This window comes from Bombina bombina, chromosome 2 (assembly GCF_027579735.1).
Source record: "Bombina bombina isolate aBomBom1 chromosome 2, aBomBom1.pri, whole genome shotgun sequence".
Taxonomy (NCBI): Eukaryota; Metazoa; Chordata; class Amphibia; order Anura; family Bombinatoridae; genus Bombina; species Bombina bombina.
In genome coordinates this window covers 1,416,534,160-1,416,556,167 of record NC_069500.1, presented here as the reverse complement: position 1 = coordinate 1,416,556,167, position 22,008 = coordinate 1,416,534,160, and the positions used below count along the sequence as shown (strand labels likewise).

Genomic DNA, 22,008 nt, shown 5'->3' with positions numbered 1-22,008 from the left:
CAGGGGGACAGTCAGTGAAGCAGATGAATACATCTACTAGTGCACGGTCTACAGTGTGTGTGAATGAGGGGCTCAGGGGGACAGTCAGTGAAGCAGGTGAATACATCTACTAGTGCATGGTCTACAGTGTGTGTGAATGGGGGGCTCAGGGGGACAGTCAGTGAAGCAGGTGACTACAGCTACTAGTGCATGGTCTACAGTGTGTGTGATTGGGGGGCTCAGGGGGAGAGTCAGTGAAGCAGGTGACTACAGCTACTAGTGCATGGTCTACAGTGTGTGTGAACGGGGGGCTCAGGGGGACAGTCAGTGAAGCAGGTGACTACAGCTACTAGTGCACGGTCTACAGTGTGTGTGATTGGGGGGCTCAGGGGGACAGTCAGTGAAGCCGGTGACTACAGCTACTAGTGCATGGTCTACAGTGTGTGTGAATGGGGGTCTCAGGGGGACAGTCAGTGAAGCAGGTGAATACATCTACTAGTGCACGGTCTACAGTGTGTGTGATTGGGGGGCTCAGGGGGACAGTCAGTCAAGCAGGTGACATCTACTAGTGCACGGTCTACAGTGTGTGTGAATGGGGGACTCAGGGGGACAGTCAGTGAAGCAGGTGAATACATCTACTAGTGCACGGTCTACAGTGTGTGTGAATGGGGGTCTCAGGGGGACAGTCAGTGAAGCAGATGATTACATCTACTAGTGCACGGTCTACAGTGTGTGTGAATGGGGGGCTCAGGGGGACAGTCAGTGAAGCAGATGATTACATCTACTAGTGCACGGTCTACAGTGTGTGTGAATGGGGGTCTCAGGGGGACAGTCAGTGAAGCAGGTGAATACATCTACTAGTGCATGGTCTACAGTGTGAGTGAATGAGGGTCTCAGGGGGACAGTCTGTGAAGCAGATGACTACATCTACTAGTGCACGGTCTACAGTGTGTGTGAATGGGGGACTCAGGGGGACAGTCAGTGAAGCAGGTGACTACATCTACTAGTGCATGGTCTACAGTTTGTGTGAATGAGGGGCTCAGGGGGACAGTCAGTGAAGCAGGTGAATACATCTACTAGTGCATGGTCTACAGTGTGTGTGAATGGGGGGCTCAGGGGGACAGTCAGTGAATCAGGTGAATACATCTACTAGTGCACGGTCTACAGTGTGTGTGAATGGGGGTCTCAGGGGGACAGTCAGTGAAGCAGATGACTACATCTACTAGTGCACGGTCTACAGTGTGTGTGAATGGGGGTCTCAGGGGGACAGTCAGTGAAGCAGGTGAATACATCTACTAGTGCATGGTCTACAGTGTGTGTGAATGGGGGACTCAGGGGGACAGTTAGTGAAGCAGGTGAATACATCTACTAGTGCATGGTCTACAGTGTGTGTGAATGGGGGGCTCAGGGGGACAGTCAGTGAAGCAGGTGACTACAGCTACTAGTGCATGGTCTACAGTGTGTGTGAATGGGGGGGCTCAGGGGGACAGTCAGTGAAGCAGATGAATACATCTACTAGTGCATGGTCTACAGTGTGTGTGAATGGGGGGCTCAGGGGGACAGTCAGTGAAGCAGGTGACTACAGCTACGAGTGCATGGTCTACAGTGTGTGTGAATGGGGGGCTCAGGGGGACAGTCAGTGAAGCAGGTGACTACAGCTACTAGTGCATGGTCTACAGGGTGTGAGAATGGGGGTCTCAGGGGGACAGTCAGTGAAGCAGGTGACATCTACTAGTGCACAGTCTACAGGGTGTGAGAATGGGGGTCTCAGGGGGACAGTCAGTGAAGCAGGTGAATACATCTACTAGTGCAGGGTCTACAGTGTGTGAGAATGGGGGGCTCAGGGGGACAGTCAGTGAAGCAGGTGAATACATATACTAGTGCATGGTCTACAGTGTGTGTGAATGGGGGGCTCAGGGGGACAGTCAGTGAAGCAGGTGAATACATCTACTAGTGCAGGGTCTACAGTGTGTGAGAATGGGGGGCTCAGGGGGACAGTCAGTGAAGCAGGTGAGTACATCTACTAGTGCACAGTCTCAGTCTATAAGACTGATGCAGGGATTTATATATATATATTAACAAATTAACAATGATATGACATGATGAATCTAGCACTGATCCAATGTGTGGAATCTGGATATATTTGGTAAATTCACCTTTATATGATTATTTGTATTATTAACTACCCACATAACCAAACTTGACTCAAGCTGCCACATTTAGCAGGCATAAGCAAGGAGTCAGATATAAGACGCACTCGAAAAAACATAATTTATGCTTACCTGATAAATTCCTTTCTCCTGTAGTGTAGTCAGTCCACGGGTCATCATTACTTCTGGGATATTAACTCCTCCCCAACAGGAAGTGCAAGAGGATCACCCAAGCAGAGCTGCTATATAGCTCCTCCCCTCTACATCACACCCAGTCATTCGACCGAGAACCAAACGAGAAAGGAGAAACTATAGGGTGCAGTGGTGACTGGAGTATAATTTAAAAATTTTGACCTGCCATAAAAAACAGGGCGGGCCGTGGACTGACTACACTACAGGAGAAAGGAATTTATCAGGTAAGCATAAATTATGTTTTCTCCTGTTAAGTGTAGTCAGTTCACGGGTCATCATTACTTCTGGGATACCAATACCAAAGCTAAAGTACACGGATGACGGGAGGGACAGGCAGGATCTTTATACGGAAGGGACCACTGCCTGAAGAACCTTTCTCCCAAAAACAGCCTCCGAAGAAGCAAAAGTGTCAAATTTGTAAAATTTGGAAAAAGTATGAAGAGAAGACCAAGTTGCAGCCTTGCAAATCTGTTCAACAGAGGCCTCGTTCTTAAAGGCCCAAGTGGAAGCCACAGCTCTAGTGGAATGAGCTGTAATTCTTTCAGGAGGCTGCTGTCCAGCAGTCTCATAGGCTAAGCGTATTATGCTACGAAGCCAAAAAGAGAGAGAGGTAGCAGAAGCTTTTTGACCTCTCCTCTGTCCAGAATAAACGACAAACAGGGAAGAAGTTTGGCGAAAATCTTTAGTTGCCTGTAAATAAAATTTCAGGGCACGGACTACATCTAGATTGTGCAGAAGTCGTTCCTTCTTTGAAGAAGGGTTAGGGCACAATGATGGCACAACAATCTCTTGATTGATATTCTTGTTAGTGACCACCTTAGGTAAGAACCCAGGTTTAGTACGCAGAACTACCTTATCTGAATGAAAAATCAGATACGGAGAATCACAATGTAAGGCTGATAACTCAGAGACTCTACGAGCCGAGGAAATAGCCATTAAAAACAGAACTTTCCAAGATAACAGCTTGATATCAATGGAATGAAGGGGTTCAAATGGACCACCCTGTAAAACGTTAAGAACTAAATTTAAGCTCCACGGTGGAGCTACAGTCTTAAACACAGGCTTAAGCCTAGCCAAAGCCTGGCAAAAAGCCTGAACGTCTGGAACTTCTGACAGACGCTTGTGTAAAAGAATGGACAGAGCTGAGATCTGTCCCTTTAAGGAACTATGTTAATTGTCTTCCTGCGCTAGAGGCCAGGCTGAGTGGTCCTAAAGCTAAAACTATTGAGGTGAAACAAAGTGGATGGAAATAATCACTCTGGACATATATGAACTAAGGTGTTATTCATTTTATAGCTGTTTAGCTTACAGATTTTTTAGTTTACACAATTCTAGTCTACACACCTTTAGCTGACACAATTTTAGTTGACACTTTAATTAATTTTTTCTATTTATTTTTTCTATTATTTTTCCATGATTCTCTAAATCTACTGCACCAATTACACTTGTTGTATATACTAACCGTATCTGTTGTTATATTAACCTCATTAACTATACTAACTATATTAACTATATGTGCTGTGTATACTAACTATATCCTCTGCTCAGTACACTCAACACACCTACTTCTTATCTTTTTATCTTTTTGCCTCTTTTTGCCTTTGTCTTTTTTGCTGAAAAAGAGAAACTCTATTATATCGGCTTTTTAACATATATCTAATTAAATTCAATTGTTTTTAAATAAATTTTCAAAGAATAAATTATAATCACCATTTTTTATAATAAATATTAGCTTATATATAATATATTTTATGTCCAGAGTGATTATTTCCATCCACTTTGTTTCACCTCAATAGTTTTAGCTTTAGGACCACTCAGCCTGGCCTCTAGCGCAGGAAGACAATTAACATAGATTTTAACTCATCAATTTCATCTGGGGATTTTTGATATCAACCTGTGTACTTTGAGGTGAATCGTTTCAGCGCTCTCTTTCTCCCTCGATACCCTTTAAGGAACTAGCAGATAAACCCTTTTCTAAACCTTCTTGTAGAAAAGACAATATCCTAGGAATCCTAACCTTACTCCATGAGTAACTCTTGGATTCGCACCAATGTAAGTATTTACGCCATATTTTATGGTAAATCTTTCTGGTAACAGGCTTCCTAGCCTGTATTAAGGTATCAATAACTGACTCCGAAAAACCACGCTTTGATAAAAATCAAGCGTTCAATTTCCAAGCAGTCAGCTTCAGAGAAATTAGATTTTGATGTTTGAAAGGACCCTGAATTAGAAGGTCCTGTCTCAGAGGCAGAGACCAAGGTGGACAGGATGACATGTCCACTAGATCTGCATACCAGGTCCTGCGTGGCCACGCAGGCGCTATAAGAATCACCGATGCTCTCTCCTGTTTGATCCTGGCAATCAATCGAGGAAGCATCGGGAAGGGTGGAAACACATAGGCCATCCCGAAGGTCCAAGGTGCTGTCAAAGCATCTACCAGGACTGCTCCCGGGTCCCTGGACCTGGACCCGTAACAAGGAAGCTTGGCGTTCTGGCGAGACGCCATGAGATCTATCTCTGGTTTGCCCCAAAGTCGAAGTATTTGGGCAAAGATCTCCGGATGAAGTTCCCACTCCCCCGGATGAAAAGTCTGACGACTTAGGAAATCCGCCTCCCAGTTTTCCACTCCAGGAATGTGGATCGCTGACAGGTGGCAAGAGTGAGACTCTGCCCAGCGAATTATCTTTGATACTTCCATCATCGCTAGGGAGCTTCTTGTCCCTCCTTGATGGTTGATGTAAGCTACAGTCGTGATGTTGTCCGACTGAAACCTGATGAACCCCCGAGTTGTTAACTGAGGCCAAGCCAGAAGGGCATTGAGAACTGCTCTCAATTCCAGAATGTTTATTGGAAGGAGACTCTCCTCCTGAGTCCATGATCCCTGAGCCTTCAGGGAATTCCAGACAGCGCCCCAACCTAGAAGGCTGGCGTCTGTTGTTACAATTGTCCAATCTGGTCTGCTGAATGGCATCCCCCTGGACAGATGTGGCCGAGAAAGCCACCATAGAAGAGAATTTCTGGTCTCTTGATCCAGATTCAGAGTAGGGGACAAATCTGAGTAATCCCCATTCCACTGACTTAGCATGCACAATTGCAGCGGTCTGAGATGTAGGCGTGCAAAGGGTACTATGTCACTTGCCGCTACCATTAAGCCGATTACCTCCATGCATTGAGCCACTGACGGGTGTTGAATGGAATGAAGGACACGGCAAGCATTTTGAAGCTTTGTTAACCTGTCTTCTGTCAGGTAAATCTTCATTTCTACAGAATCTATAAGAGTCCCCAAGAAGGGAACCCTTGTGAGTGGTAAGAGAGAACTCTTCTCTACGTTCACCTTCCACCCATGCGACCTTAGAAATGCCAGTACTAACTCTGTATGAGACCTGGCAGTTTGAAAGCTTGACGCTTGTATCAGAATGTCGTCTAGGTACGGAGCCACCGAAATTCCTCGCGGTCTTAGCACCGCCAGAAGAGAGCCCAGAACCTTTGTGAAGATTCTTGGAGCCGTAGCCAACCCGAATGGAAGAGCTACAAACTGGTAATGCCTGTCTAGGAAGGCAAACCTTAGATACCGGTAATGATCTTTGTGAATCGGTATATGAAGGTAGGCATCCTTTAAATCCACTGTGGTCATGTACTGACCCTTTTGGATCATGGGTAAGATTGTCCGAATAGTTTCCATTTTGAACGATGGAACTCTTAGGAATTTGTTTAGGATCTTTAAATCCAAGATTGGTCTGAAGGTTCCTTCTTTCTTGGGAACCACAAACAGATTTGAGTAAAACCCTTGTCCGTGTTCTGACCGCGGAACCGGATGGATCACTCCCATTAGTAAAAGATCTTGTACACAGCGTAGAAACGCCTCTTTCTTTATCTGGTTTGTTGACAACCTTGAAAGATGAAATCTCCCTTTTGGGGGAGAGGCTTTGAAGTCCAGAAGATATCCCTGAGATATGATCTCTAACGCCCAGGGATCCTGGACATCTCTTGCCCAAGCCTGGGCGAAGAGAGAGAGTCTGCCCCCCACTAGATCCGTTCCCGGATCGGGGGCCCTCACTTCATGCTGTCTTATGGGCAGCAGCAGGTTTTCTGGCCTGCTTGCCCTTGTTCCAGGACTGGTTAGGTTTCCAGCCTTGTCTGTATCGAGCAACAGCTCCTTCCTGTTTTGGTGCAGAGGAAGTTGATGCTGCTCCTGCCTTGAATTACGAAAGGCACGAAAATTAGACTGTCTAGCCCTAGGTTTGGCTCTGTCTTGAGGCAGGGCATGGCCTTTACCTCCTGTAATGTCAGCGATAATTTCCTTCAAACCGGGCCCAAATAAGGTCTGCCCTTTGAAAGGTATGTTAAGTAATTTAGATTTAGAAGTAACATCAGCTGACCAGGATTTTAGCCACAGCGCTCTGCGTGCCTGAATGGCGAATCCGGAATTCTTAGCCGTAAGTTTAGTTAAGTGTACTACGGCATCAGAAATAAATGAATTAGCTAGCTTAAGGGTTTTAAGCTTGTGTGTAATCTCATCTAATGGAGCTGATTCAAGGGTCTCTTCCAGAGACTCAAACCAAAATGCTGCTGCAGCCGTGACAGGCGCAATGCATGCAAGGGGTTGCAATATAAAACCTTGTTGAACAAACATTTTCTTAAGGTAACCCTCTAACTTTTTATCCATTGGATCTGAAAAGGCGCAGCTATCCTCCACCGGGATAGTGGTACGCTTAGCTAAAGTAGAAACTGCTCCCTCCACCTTAGGGACCGTTTGCCATAAGTCCCGTGTGGTGGCGTCTATTGGAAACATCTTTCTGAATATAGGAGGGGGTGAGAAAGGCACACCGGGTCTATCCCACTCCTTAGTAACAATTTCAGTAAGTCTCTTAGGTATTGGAAAAACGTCAGTACTCGACGGTACCGCAAAATATTTATCCAACCTACACATTTTCTCTGGTATTGCAACTGTGTTACAATCATTCAGAGCCACTAAGACCTCCCCTAGTAATACACGGAGGTTTTCCAGCTTAAACTTAAAATTTGAAATGTCTGAATCCAGTTTATTTGGATCAGATCCGTCACCCGCAGAATGAAGCTCTCCGTCCTCATGTTCTGCAAATTGTGACGCAGTATCTGACATGGTCCTAATATTATCAGCGCACTCTGTTCTCACCCCAGAGTGATCTCGCTTACCTCTAAGTTCTGGTAATTTAGACAAAACTTCAGTCATAACATTAGCCATGTCCTGTAGTGTGATTTGTAATGGCCGCCCTGAAGTACTCGGCGTTACAATATCACGCACCTCCCGAGCGGGAGATGCAGGTACTGACACGTGAGGCAAGTTAGTCGGCATAACTTCCCCCTCGTTGTTTGGTGAATGATGTTCAATTTGTACAGAATGACTCTTATTCAAAGTAGCATCAATGCAATTAGTACATAAATTTCTATTGGGCTCCACCTTGGCTTTTGCACATATAGCACAGAGATATTCCTCTGAGTCAGACATGTTTAACAAACTAGCAATTAAACTAGCAAGCTTGGAAATACTTTTCACTCAAATTACAAGTAATATGAAAAACGCACTGTGCCTTTAAGAAGCACAGAAAAAAATTATGACAGTTTAATAATAAGGAACCGGAAAAATTATAACAATCAGATTTTTCCCGGTAAAGGCATAAATTTAGCAAAGGATTGCCCCCATTAGCAATGGATAACTAACCCTTAATAGCAGAAAAAAATGTACAAAATATAAACGTTTTTTATCACAGTCAAAGCACAATCTCACAGGTCTGCTGTGAGTGATTACCTCCCTCAAAATAATTTTTGAAGACCCTTGAGCTCTGTAGAGACGATCCGGATCATGCAGGAAGAGAAAAAGACTTTTGACTGAATTTTTGATGCGTAGCAAAAGCGCCAAAATAGGCCCCTCCCCCTCACCCACAGCAGTGAGGGAAGTTCAGTAAACTGTCTTAAATTAAAATAAACGACAGCCAAGTGGAAAAACAGTGCCCAAAAACAATTTTTCACCCAGTACCTCAGATAATTAAACAATTTAGCATGCCAGCAAAAACGTTTAAAATCAACTATCATGAAATGTCATTAAACAGCCTGTTGCTAGACGTTCCCACTGCAAGTTAGGCTAAAAATTATATGCATATAGTATTACCCAGAGAAGTGCCATTCCCCAGAATACTGAAGTGTACACATATATACATAAACAGCCTGATACCAGTTGCTACTACTGCATTTAAGGCTGAACTTACATTATATCGGTATTGGCAGTATTGGCAGTATTTTCTCAGTCAATTCCATTCCTCAGAAAATAATATACTGCAACATACCTCTTTGCAGGTGAACCTGCCCGCTGTCCCCTGATCTGAAGTTTACCTCACTCCTCAGAATGGCCGAGAACAGCAAAATAAATTTTAGCTACGCCGGCTAAAATCATCCAAAAACTCAGGTAGATTCTTCTTCAAATTCTACCTGAGAAGGAACAACACACTCCGGTGCCGTTTTAAAATAACAAACTTTTGATTGAAGATATAAAAACTAAGTATAATCACCACAGTCCTCTCACACATCCTATCTATTAGTTGGGTGCAAGAGAATGACTGGGTGTGAAGTAGAGGGGAGGAGCTATATAGCAGCTCTGCTTGGGTGATCCTCTTGCACTTCCTGTTGGGGAGGAGTTAATATCCCAGAAGTAATGATGACCCATGGACTGACTACACTTAACAGGATAAATCTGACTATGTAGTATTAAAAAAACAACAACTGTAGCTTGTGGAGTTTTAATTCCTGATCACAGAGGAATTCCTTTACTCAATACAGAAGTCATTCGAGAAATTACTTTGCATGATGGGAGTGTATTAGAATATGACAAAGGTAGTAAAAACATCCTACACCTGATTGCGAAGATCTTTATAAAGTTCATCATCATTACTAGGCTTTGGGTAACGTTATCTACAGAATAAATGAACAGTCTGTGCAACTCCAATGACTTGTGCATTTGATTAATGAATAGTCTGTGCAACTCCAATGACTTGTGCATTTGATTAATGAATAGTCTGTGCAACTCCAATTACTTGTGCATTTGATTAATGAATACTCTGTGCAACTCCAATGACTTGTGCATTTGATTAATGAATAGTCTGTGCAACTCCAATGACTTGTGCATTTGATTATTACAATTAATACAAGACAAATATCTACTGACTAACGATTACCAGGATTTGTTGTTTACTGCGCTAATCAAGCAGGATCCAGCAAATGACAGTTCTAAAGGCAAACACCCTTGTATCATGAACAGATGAACAACTCAAGCAGCCTGTGCAGCGGGTACCCTGCCGTACTATTATACCTACCTTACATATAAGTCTGGGAATAAGCAGCAGCACCAGGATAGAGTCATGGTCTCCCCCATGACGCAGAAAACTGTCTGGCATGAAGGACGTCAGCAAGGACACGTGACGATTGGCCTGATTTACCTCCATCTTGCGCAGCTCCATCTCAATAGCCTGGAAGGAATCAAACATAAGTACATAAGATAAATACAGACAGTGCGGTTTCCCTTCTCTGCAGCAGCACAAATGCACACAGATGGGATCACTCAAGCTGCCCACATGACAGTGTTAGAGAAGTACTGTAGAGGTCTTTGTTTGTGACCTCATACACAGAATACCCCACTATATAACGATGAAATAGATGTGTAGATTACAAGCTCTCTAGGTCCAGCACCCCTTTACCTAATATATTATATGATTACTGTACAACGTAACCCCCTAGGGAAGTACAAACATGCACACATACATCCACCCTCTGAATTCTAAGCAATAAATGTTAAGTCATCGGGGTAACCAAGATCAAGATATTGCACCTTCGCATGGGCCTTGGTCTCTGCAAACTTTATCTTGAAGTCAAACATCTCCGGTGACGGCTGCTGTTCCTTCTCCACAGAGGCTTCTTGCTGGTTCATGAGCTCACGATTCACTTCCTACAAGAGAAACACATAACAGACAAGTATACACAGAGATGCACGTGTACATACTACATTATGTCTGATTTATGGGTACAGGTACAGTTCTGGGAGCCTTATTTGTCCACCAGCAGAATGTGCTCTGAAGAGGATCCTTTCATTGTGTCAAATTCTTCCATTAGCACACAATAACCTGGTGCTTTCACAGACATGACAGATAATTGACCGGAATATCAGCGTTTACTAAAGGGTATATAGATCTCAAATATAATACTATTTTTCAAATCACTCAACATATATTCTATAGTAGTTAAAAAATAATACATTTCTCCCCAACTCTTTTACTGTGATACTGCATCATTCAGGGTCAGAGAAAGAACATTTGTTACTTGATATTTAGTGCATTAAATGTCTATGCATGTCAGGTAGCGTAGTCAGATGTTGAGACTTATGTGCTGAGCATTACAGGTGCTGACACCTAGTTCATTGTATTAATTATCCCAGAGCAGCCTTGTTCCAGAGCAGGTTAGCAGCCCCTTACCTGCAGATGAGCTGTGAGATCTCTGTACTTCTTGATGGTCTGCTGATAATCCGCTACAGTTTCCTGTGCAGCTTCCACGCGTTTCTCTGCCTCACGCACTCGGGCATTTGCCATATCCAGCTGCTCGCGTAGTTCCAGCTCAGTCTCACGGGCATTCTCCTGTAGTTCATCGTTCATCTCATTGATGGCTTCCTAGGGCGGTAGATTTGGTTTTGAGCACATGAGCATAATTATTAATACCAAAAGTAAAGCACTAGAGAGATTAATATAGTATATCAGCAGGAAGCAGAAGTAGTCTTGGTCTTGTTTCATTAATATGCAGGTTCAGACGTCAAAGCAGACAGCAAGAAACTGTTCTAATAAATTGTGATTCAGGTTCTGGACAATATTTTTGGTGCTCTCTAAATTAAAAAGATTCACACCACAATTCTGCTTAAATAACTTTGAGATTTTGTTTTCCCTTAACTCACAAACCCTGTAAATCCTTTAATAATTGAATTTGTAAATTTAATCCCTTGTCTGTCAGAATCATTGCAACCCCAAAATGGGTTAATGGAGCTTAAAATGTCAGGTGGATTTCTTGTAGACAGCTGGAAATATTGTCAGCAATGTGCTTATATTTTTATACTTTATTTACAAAATAACAAAAGTTTATAGACTTTATTTACAAAACAAAAAGAAGGATGGAATTTACTTGGGTTTAATGCATCGTGGGTATTTTCTAACAAGTCATATAATGAGGATGAGGATATCTGCCGTGATCTAAGACCAAGAAACATATAAGGTCCAAGTGCCACCTTAAATAAATTCTTCAACCCTTTAAATCATACTTATAAAGAGAGATGGTTATAAAAGTGGAAATGGTATCACTGATAACTGAAGAATTTGAATATATTGATACCACACATTACTTGTCTGTCACACTGTATCAGAACCCTTTGTTTTAAAATACATTTATAACGTAGCCATCAAGTCAGAATCATTTTTTGTGCCTTTGAGCTGACTCTCAGCAGTGAGTGAAACGTCAGACAAGCTCAGCACATGATCCCAGCTTCAATAAAAACCATCGGCAGTGCTCGTCTCACCAGATCACTTGCGGTCTCACGCAGCTCACGGACTTTCTCTTCTAGGTCCAGGTTTCTCTCTGCCAGGGTCTCCACCATCTCTTCAGCTCCCAAAGCTGCATCAACCTACACAAATATATATATACTCAGTTAAACATACATTATTAGACATCGCAGGATTCCTGTTTAAAAAATAAATAAACATTGTAAAAACATGTTTGTGCTTCTCACAATCTAACATACTGCGCATGCCCACCAACAACTGTATGTTTTAATATACTGCAAATGAGCAATTAATCTATAATAGAATAATCTGAAGCCTAATATTTCAGAAAATGCTGCGCAGATTTCCACTCAAAGCTTGCTAAATTTGATGACGACCCATTCAGTTGTTTGGTCTGTAGTTGTGACTAAACGTATCTCACAGCACTACTTTATTATACTAATGTATTGTGTTTCCAGAGTCGTTCTATGCACCTTCCCCAAGGCAGAACATGCTGTGATGTGAGATATCATAACAGAAAATGCAGGACACATGCAGGAACTGTTAGCACTTTCACTTTGCAGTGCTGCCCCACATCAGGCTGTTCTTTTCAAATGCACGGTGCTCTGGCTGCACTGTGTAAGTTTTCCTTACCACAGTGCCGCCAGAGTAAAGTACTGTTTCAAGAAAAAAGTCAAATACGGAGCAGAGCTGCAAAGTGGCAGTGTATTGATTGAAGAACCACATTAAAACTTAGCCGTTTTCGGTCTGCAAAGCTGTGACTCCTGAATGAGACAATCTTGTGAGCAATGCACTTTTCTTTTTTTTTACTACATTTTTAACCTTTGTGATGTTAGACCAAGAGCAAATTTATTCAAAAGTCATTTTAAACCCAAATCTTTTCTTTCATGATTCAGATAGAGCATGTGATGTTAAACAACGTTCTAATTTACTTCTATTATACATTTGTCTTTATTCTCTTGGTATCTTTTGTTATAAAAGAAGGGATTATGCTCAGGAGCCGGCACATTCCCAGAGCACTAGATGGCTGCACTATTTCCTGCCATAAAGTGCTCTAGACGCCTATTTAGGTATCTGGTAACTTTTCTATATAGAATGTTCTGTCTGAATCACAAAATAAACATTTGGGTTTCATATTCTTTTAACACAATTTCTTTATTTCTCTGCAGCTAATTTGCAATGCAATTTTCAACCGCTGCAATTTATTATAAAACTTTAAGAAATGCTCTATTGTCCAGTTAAACAACACACTGCTATTTAGCTGCTGCTTTAGTGTAACTGACTCATTTAAAACTGAATTTCATTTTAAAATGACCTGCAGAAAATTTTCACAAAAAATCTCATGGCAGAAAGTGAAAAAAAAGTTCTGCCTCTGGGTGCACCTTTCCCATAATCTCTTGTGTGTATGGTCATAACTTACACCAGGGCTGTACAAACCCAGGCACCAGGGAGCCACGGCCTTAAAAGTAGCTGTTGCCCTGTATTACATTATCACATAAAGATATAGTAGCACAATTAAATCATATTTATTAGTACATAAGATAGCGACATTTCAGGATTACTCCCATAATCATGCTATTTCAGTATCACATTGCATACACATATTTTAACCACCAGAGGGCACTGCATATTTTCACAAAAATTAACCATTCCTAATAATTCTTTGTCCTGCTCGGTCTAACATAGTGCCCCCTATCAGTAAATACAAACCCAACAGATTTCACTCAAACAATCTAATAAAAATACTGACAAATCCATATCTTTATTCATTTCCCTAGGTTCCATGGTATCTAGCTGAAATATCCAGTGAGCCTCACATTGTTTCTTTTTTCTTTTTAAATTCATTCCCTATCACCACTCCTTAGTTTGGGTACACTATCAATAATATCTTAATTGACTAATAGAATGACAGGTTGCTAAAAAAAATTATGTGCAACAAAGCTATTTAATTCTTTCCCCTAATACTACTTTTATTTTCAGCTATATTCTTGTGGGAGCTCCTTGTGGATTCCCCCACATAGGCCTACCGCATGGTCACTTTAGAATATATATCACATAATTAGTTTTACAAATAAAATCTTTAATAAGATATTTTTTGCCCGTTGTGGGGTGATAGAAAAAAGCTCCCTTAATCATATTACAGAAACAGGAGCAATTTTCCCAAATTAAGAAATATCTTTAATGTTTTTTTTTCTGTTTAAACTGTAAGGTTATGATCTCTAACAGGGGTAGTCATGACTTGGAAACTAAATTTGGTGATAAGAAAAATGATTAGAAAGATGTTTGCCATAAATAAATAGAAACAAAACTACATCGTATAATACTGTTGAAAGCAGGTTAAAAACATAATTTATGTAAGAACTTACCTGATAAATTCATTTCTTTCATATTAGCAAGAGTCCATGAGCTAGTGACGTATGGGATATACATTCCTACCAGGAGGGGCAAAGTTTCCCAAACCTCAAAATGCCTATAAATACACCCCTCACCACACCCACAAATCAGTTTAACGAATAGCCAAGAAGTGGGGTGATAAGAAAAAAAAAAAAAAGTGCGAAAGCATAAAAAATAAGGAATTGGAATAATTGTGCTTTATACAAAAATCATAACCACCACAAAAAAGGGTGGGCCTCATGGACTCTTGCTAATATGAAAGAAATGAATTTATCAGGTAAGTTCTTACATAAATTATGTTTTCTTTCATGTAATTAGCAAGAGTCCATGAGCTAGTGACGTATGGGATAATGACTATCCAAGATGTGGATCTTTCCACGCAAGAGTCACTAGAGAGGGAGGGATAAAATAAAGACAGCCAATTCCGCTGAAAAATAATCCACACCCAAAATAAAGTTTAAATGAAAAAAAAATGAAATTATAAGCAGAAGATTCAAACTGAAACAGCTGCCTGAAGTACTTTTCTACCAAAAACAGCTTCAGAAGAAGAAAACACATCAAAATGGTAGAATTTAGTAAAAGTATGCAAAGAAGACCAAGTTGCTGCTTTGCAAATCTGATCAACCGAAGCTTCATTCCTAAACGCCCAGGAAGTAGAAACTGACCTAGTAGAATGAGCTGTAATCCTTTGAGGCAGAGTTTTACCCGACTCGACATGAGCATGATGAATTAAAGATTTCAACCAAGATGCCAAAGAAATGGCAGAGGCCTTCTGACCTTTCCTAGAACCGGAAAAGATAACAAATAGACCAGAAGTCTTTCGGAAATTCTTAGTAGCTTCAACATAATATTTCAAAGCTCTAACTACATCCAAAGAATGCAACGATCTCTCCTTAGAATTCTTAGGATTAGGACACAATGAAGGAACCACAATTTCTCTACTAATGTTGTTAGAATTCACAACCTTAGGTAAAAATTTAAAAGAAGTTTGCAACACCGCCTTATCCTGATGAAAAATCAGAAAAGGAGACTCACAAGAAAGAGCAGATAATTCAGAAACTCGTCTGGCAGAAGAGATGGCCAAGAGGAACAAAACTTTCCAAAAAGTAATTTGATGTCCAACGAATGCATAGGTTCAAACGGAGGAGCTTGAAGAGCCCCCAGAACCAAATTCAAACTCCAAGGAGGAGAAATTGACTTAATGACAGGTTTTATACGAACCAAAGCTTGTACAAAACAATGAATATCAGGAAGATTAGCAATCTTTCTGTGAAAAAGAACAGAAAGAGCAGAGATTTGTCCTTTCAAGGAACTTGCAGACAAACCTTTATCCAAACCATCGTGAAGAAACTGTAAAATTCTCGGAATTCTAAAAGAATGCCAGGAAAAATGATGAGAAAGACACCAAGAAATATAAGTCTTCCAGACTCTATAATATATCTCCCTAGATACAGATTTACGAGCCTGTAACATAGTATTAATCACAGAGTCAGAGAAACCTCTTTGACTAAGAATCAATCGTTCAATCTCCATACCTTTAAATTTAAGGATTTGAGATCCTGATGGAAAAAAGGACCTTGCGACAAAAGGTCTGGTCTTAACGGAAGAGTCCACGGTTGGCAAGAGGCCATCCGGACAAGATCCGCATACCAAAACCTGTGAGGCCATGCTGGAGCTACCAGCAGAACAAACGAGCATTCCTTCAGAATCTTGGAGATTACTCTTGGAAGAAGAACTGGAGGCGGAAAGATATAGGCAGGATGATACTTCCAAGGAAGTGACAATGCATCCACTGCTTCCGCTTGAGGATCCCTGGATCTGGACAGATACCTGGGAAGTTTCTTGTTTAGATGAGAGGCCATCAGATCTATTTCTGGAAGTCCCCACATTTGAACAATCTGAAGAAATACCTCTGGGTGAAGAGACCATTCGCCCGGATGTAACGTCTGGCGGCTGAGATAATCCGCTTCCCAATTGTCTATACCTGGGATATGAACTGCAGAAACTAGACAGGAGCTGGATTCCGCCCATACCAGAATTCGAGATACTTCCTTCATAGCCAGAGGACTGTGAGTCCCTCCTTGATGATTGATGTATGCCACAGTTGTGACATTGTCTGTCTGAAAACAAATGAACGATTCTCTCTTTAGAAGAGGCCATGACTGAAGAGCTCTGAAAATTGCACGGAGTTCCAAAATATTGATCGGTAATCTCACCTCCTGAGATTCCCAAACCCCTTGTGCTGTCAGAGACCCCTAAACAGCTCCCCAACCTGTCAGACTTGCATCTGTTGAAATTACAGTCCAGGTCGGAAGAACAAAAGAAGCCCCCTGAACTAAACGATGGTGATCTGTCCACCACATCAGAGAGTCGTACAATCGGTGTTAAAGATATTAATTGAGATATCTTTGTGTAATCCCTGCACCACTGGTTCAGCATACAGAGCTGAAGAGGTCGCATGTGAAAACGAGCAAAGGGGATCGCGTCCGATGCTGCAGTCATAAGACCTAGAATTCCCATGCATAAAGCTACCGAAGGGAATGATTGTGAATGAAGGTTTCGACAAGCTGAGATCAATTTTAGATATATCTTGTCCGTTAGTGACAGAGTCATGGACACTGAATCTATCTGGAAACCTAAAAAGGTTACCCTTGTCTGAGGAATCAATGAACTTTTTGGTAAATTGATCCTCCAACCATGATCTTGAAGAAACAACACAAGTCGATTCGTATGAGATTCTGCTAAATGTGAAGACTGAGCAAGTACCAAGATATCGTCCAAATAAGGAAATACCACAATACCCTGTTCTCTGATTACAGACAGAAGGGCACCGAGAACCTTTGTAAAAATTCTTGGAGCTGTAGCTAGGCCAAACGGTAGAGCCACAAACTGGTAATGCTTGTCTAGGAAAGAGAATCTCAGAAACTGATAGTGATCTGGATGAATCGGAATATGCAGATATGCATCCTGTAAATCTATTGTGGACATATAATGCTCTTGCTGAACAAAAGGCAGGATAGTCCTTACAGTTACCATTTTGAATGTTGGTATCCTTACATAACGATTCAATATTTTTAGATCCAGAACTGGTCTGAAGGAATTCTCCTTCTTTGGTACAATGAAGAGATTTGAATAAAACCCCAGCCCCTGTTCCAGAACTGGAACTGGCATAATTACCCCAGCCAACTCTAGATCTGAAACACATTTCAGAAATGCTTGAGCCTTCGCTAGGTTTACTGGGACACGGGAAAGAAAAAATCTCTTTGCAGGAGGCCTTATCTTGAAGCCAATTCTGTACCCTTCTGAAACAATGTTCTGAATCCAGAGATTGTGAACGGAATTGAACCAAATTTCTTTGAAAAAACGTAATCTGCCCCCTACCAGCTGAGCTGGAATGAGGGCCGCACCTTCATGTGGACTTGGGAGCTGGCTTTGGTTTTCTAAAAGGCTTAGATTTATTCCAGACTGGAGATGGTTTCCAAACTGATACCGCTCCTGAGGATGAAGGATCAGGCTTTTGTTCCTTGTTGTGACGAAAGGAACGAAAACGATTATTAAACCTAAATTTACCTTTAGATTTTTTATCCTGTGGTAAAAAAGTTCCTTTCCCTCCAGTAACAGTTGAGATAATAGAATCCAACTGAGAACCAAATAATTTATTACCCTGGAAAGAAAGGGAAAGCAGAGTAGACTTAGAAGACATATCAGCATTCCAAGTTTTAAGCCATAAAGCTCTTCTAGCTAAAATAGCTAGAGACATATACCTGACATCAACTCTAATGATATCAAAGATGGCATCACAAATAAAATTATTAGCATGTTGTAGAAGAATAATAATGCTATGAGAATTATGATCTGTCACTTGTTGCGCTAAAGCTTCTAACCAAAAAGTTGAAGCTGCAGCAACATCCGCTAAAGATATTACCTGAACACAAGTAAGCTTTTCTTAGAAAGGATTCAATTTTCCTATCTAAAGGATCCTTAAAGGAAGTACCATCTGCCGTAGGAATAGTAGTACGCTTAGCAAGAGTAGAGACAGCCCCATCAACCTTAGGGATTTTGTCCCAAAATTCTAATCTGTCAGATGGCACAGAATATAATTGCTTAAAACGTTTAGAAGGAGTAAAAGAATTACCCAAATTATTCCATTCCCTGGAAATTACTTCAGAAATAGCACCAGGGACAGGAAACACTTCTGGAATAACTACAGGAGATTTAAAAACCTTATCTAAACGTTTAGATTTAGTATCAAGAGGACTAGAATCCTCAATTTCTAATGCAATTAGGACTTCTTTAAGTAAAGAACGAATAAATTCCATTTTAAATAAATATGAAGATTTATCAGCATCAACCTCTGAGACAGAATCCTCTGAATCAGAAGAACCAATATCAGTATCAGAATGATGATGTTCATTTAAAAATTCATCTGAAAAATGAGAAGTTTTAAAAGACTTTTTACGTTTACTAGAAGGAGGAATAACAGACATAGCCTTCTTAATGGATTTAGAAACAAAATCTCTTATGTTATCAGGAACACTCTGAGTATTAGATGTTGACGGAACAGCAACAGGTAATGTAACAGTACTAAAGGAAATATTATCTGCATTAGCAAGTTTGTCATGACAAACAGTACAAACAACAGCTGGAGGAACAGATACCAAAAGTTTACAGCAGATACACTTAGATTTGGTAGCTCCAGCACCAGGCAGCGATTTTGCAGAAGTATCTTCTGACTCAGCTTCAACGTGGGACATCTTGCAATATGTAATAGAAAAAACAACATATAAAGCAAAATTTATCAAATTCCTTAAATGACAGTTTCAGGAATGGGAAAAAAATGCCAGTGAATAAGCTTCTAGCAACCAGAAGCACAAAATAATGAGACTTAAATAATGTGGAGACAATAGTGACGCCCATATTTTTTTAGCGCTAAAAAAAGACGCCCACATTATTTGGCGCCTAAATGCTTTTGGCGCCACATCCGGAACGCCGACACCTTTGGCGCAAAAAAACATCAAAAATGACGCAACTTCCGGCGACACATATGACGCCGGAAACAGAAAAAAAAATTTGCGCCAAAAAAGTCTGCGCCAAGAATGACGCAATAAAATGAAGCATTTTCAGCCCCCGCGAGCCTAACAGCCCACAGGGAAAAGTCAAATTTTTAAGGTAAGAAAAAAAGATTTATTCATATGCATTATCCCAAATATGAAACTGACTGTCTGAAATAAGGAATGTTGAACATCCTGAGTCAAGGCAAATAAATGTTTGAATACATATATTTATAACTTTATATAAAAGTGCCCAACCATAGCTTAGAGTGTCACAGAAAATAAGACTTACTTACCCCAGGACACTCATCTACATGTAGTAGAAAGCCAAACCAGTACTGAAACGAGAATCAGTAGAGGAAATGGTATATATAAGAGTATATCGTCGATCTGAAAAGGGAGGTAAGAGATGAATCTCTACGACCGATAACAGAGAACCTATGAAATAGACCCCGTAGAAGGAGATCATTGAATTCAAATAGGCAATACTCTCCTCACATCCCTCTGACATTCACTGCACGCTGAGAGGAAAACCGGGCTCCAACCTGCTGCGGAGCGCATATCAACGTAGAATCTAGCACAAACTTACTTTTTTTTTACTTTTTACTTTACTTTGTAAAACTGATTTGTGGGTGTGGTGAGGGGTATATTTATAATCATTTTGAGGTTTGGGAAACTTTGCCCCTCCTGGTAGGAATGTATATCCCATACGTCACTAGCTCATGGACTCTTGCTAATTACATGAAAGAAATGAAGATTTCCTAGTACAAGTTGGATATAACTTACACTCTTCAGAGCTGTAACTGAAAGTGTTAAAAGCATTTAGTAAAGTTGTTCTCCAAATTTGAAGAGAAGCTCCTTACTGGTGGATAAACTGATTTAAAACTATGTATTTAAAAACAATGAGATAATATAGCAGAGGGAATTACGTATACAACCCAAACGCAAGACCATCACCTCACCCACGCTTAAACACTGTGGGTATTAGTGAGACCTCTTTCCGTGCCTCTGTAACACTACTTGTCCCTCCTTCAGATTATGTAATACTGGCTCTGCTATGTATAAAGGATCCTTGACAAAGCTAGCTGGGTCCAGGGAAAAGACAAGTAAGATATTACTGATAGTGTGCCGAAAGACGGGGTGGGGATAGGGAATGTATTTTAAAACAACTAGGGGAATAGATATATGGATTTGTCAGTAATGTTATGATTAGATTGTTTGAGGAAAATCTGTTGGGTTTGTATTTAGATAAGGGGCAGTATGTTAGTCTATTTGAGAAGGACAATGAATTAGGAGGAAAAATCATTTTTTGTGAAAATGAGCACTGCCCTCTGGTGGTAAAAAATATGCCTATATAATGAGATATTAAAATAGCATGATTAATGGAGTAGCTGTCTTATGGACTTTTTGTACTAATGAATATTATTTCATGTATACTGGAGAACTGCTATATTGTTACGGGATTCTGAATTTGGCAGCTTGCGCCCAGGATATCACTAGTGCTGGACTGTGTGTGTGTATATATATATATATATATATATATATACATATATACACACACACACACACACATATATATATATATATATATACACACACACATATATATATATATATATACACACACACACACACATATATATATATATATATACACACACACACACACACATACATATACATACACACATATACAGTGCTCTCCAATGGACTTTTTTAGCTGGTGCACCAACCGGTTAAAACTTTAGCCAATATTAAGATAAAATTAGCTAATATTTAAAATGTTACATTTTTATTGCACAAATTATCATTAAATATATTTATCTTAAATTATGCAACTAATTTGTTCTTTAGTTATCTGAAAATGATATAATTTTAGAAAATGTTACACTACCCCCACAATGCCACCCAAACTGGCAAACTGATATATATGTAAATGTGTATATAGGCAGAAAGCAAGGCCTGGTTGGGTAATACATGGGAAGTAAACAAGAGAAAGCCTTTTTAAATATCATAACTCCTTTCACAGTTATAAACCCTAGGGAAAAAGATTGTGTGTTTGAATTGTGCAATTTATAAATTGTGTTCTGCGTCCCTGGGGTTGGAATAATTGCAGTGAAGGGTGGGCCATTATTCCAATAGCTATGAAGCTGTCCAGGCCAGGGTTTATCACAGGTGTGGCTTATGATTGCAGCCCTGAGAGTTTAAAAGGATGCCTGACTTATGCTTATCAGAGGAGGGCTGGTGTGCTAAACGGACTTTGTTATTGTGGACGATTTGTAAAAAGGACATTATTCTACAAAGTTCTGTGAAATACTGCGATGTGCAGCAGACAATGGATTTTCCCTCCTGAATGTTAAACTGCCTGTTTTGCTGTTGCAGTTTAAATAAAACCTATATATATATGTCTGTGTGTGTGTATATGTGTATATATAAGTTTACATACCCTGGCATAATTTATGATTTCTTGGACATTTTTCAGATAATATGAATGATAACACAAAAACTTTTCTTTCACTCATGGTTAGTGTTTGGCTAAAGCCCTTTATTAACAATCAACTGTGTTTACTCTTTTTAAATCATAATGACAACAAAAGCTACCCAAATGACCCTGATCAAAAGTTTACATACCCTGGTGATTTTAGCCTGATAACATGCGCACAAGTTGACACAAAG

General features: G+C 40.5%; 1 protein-coding gene across 4 annotated transcripts in view; it reads right to left on the bottom strand.

The window, feature by feature from the left end:
- The window catches only part of DCTN1 (dynactin subunit 1), a 284,349-nt gene that overhangs the window by 122,639 nt on the left and 139,702 nt on the right, over positions 1 to 22,008 (bottom strand). For all 4 annotated transcript variants that reach the window (XM_053704365.1, XM_053704367.1, XM_053704366.1 and 1 more), the window contains 4 exons: positions 11,905 to 12,009; positions 10,820 to 11,011; positions 10,180 to 10,296; positions 9,668 to 9,820 (listed from right to left, as the gene is read on the bottom strand). In XM_053704365.1, coding sequence (XP_053560340.1) covers positions 9,668 to 9,820; positions 10,180 to 10,296; positions 10,820 to 11,011; positions 11,905 to 12,009 — 567 coding nt within the window. The remainder of the gene's footprint in view (positions 1 to 9,667; positions 9,821 to 10,179; positions 10,297 to 10,819; positions 11,012 to 11,904; positions 12,010 to 22,008) is intronic.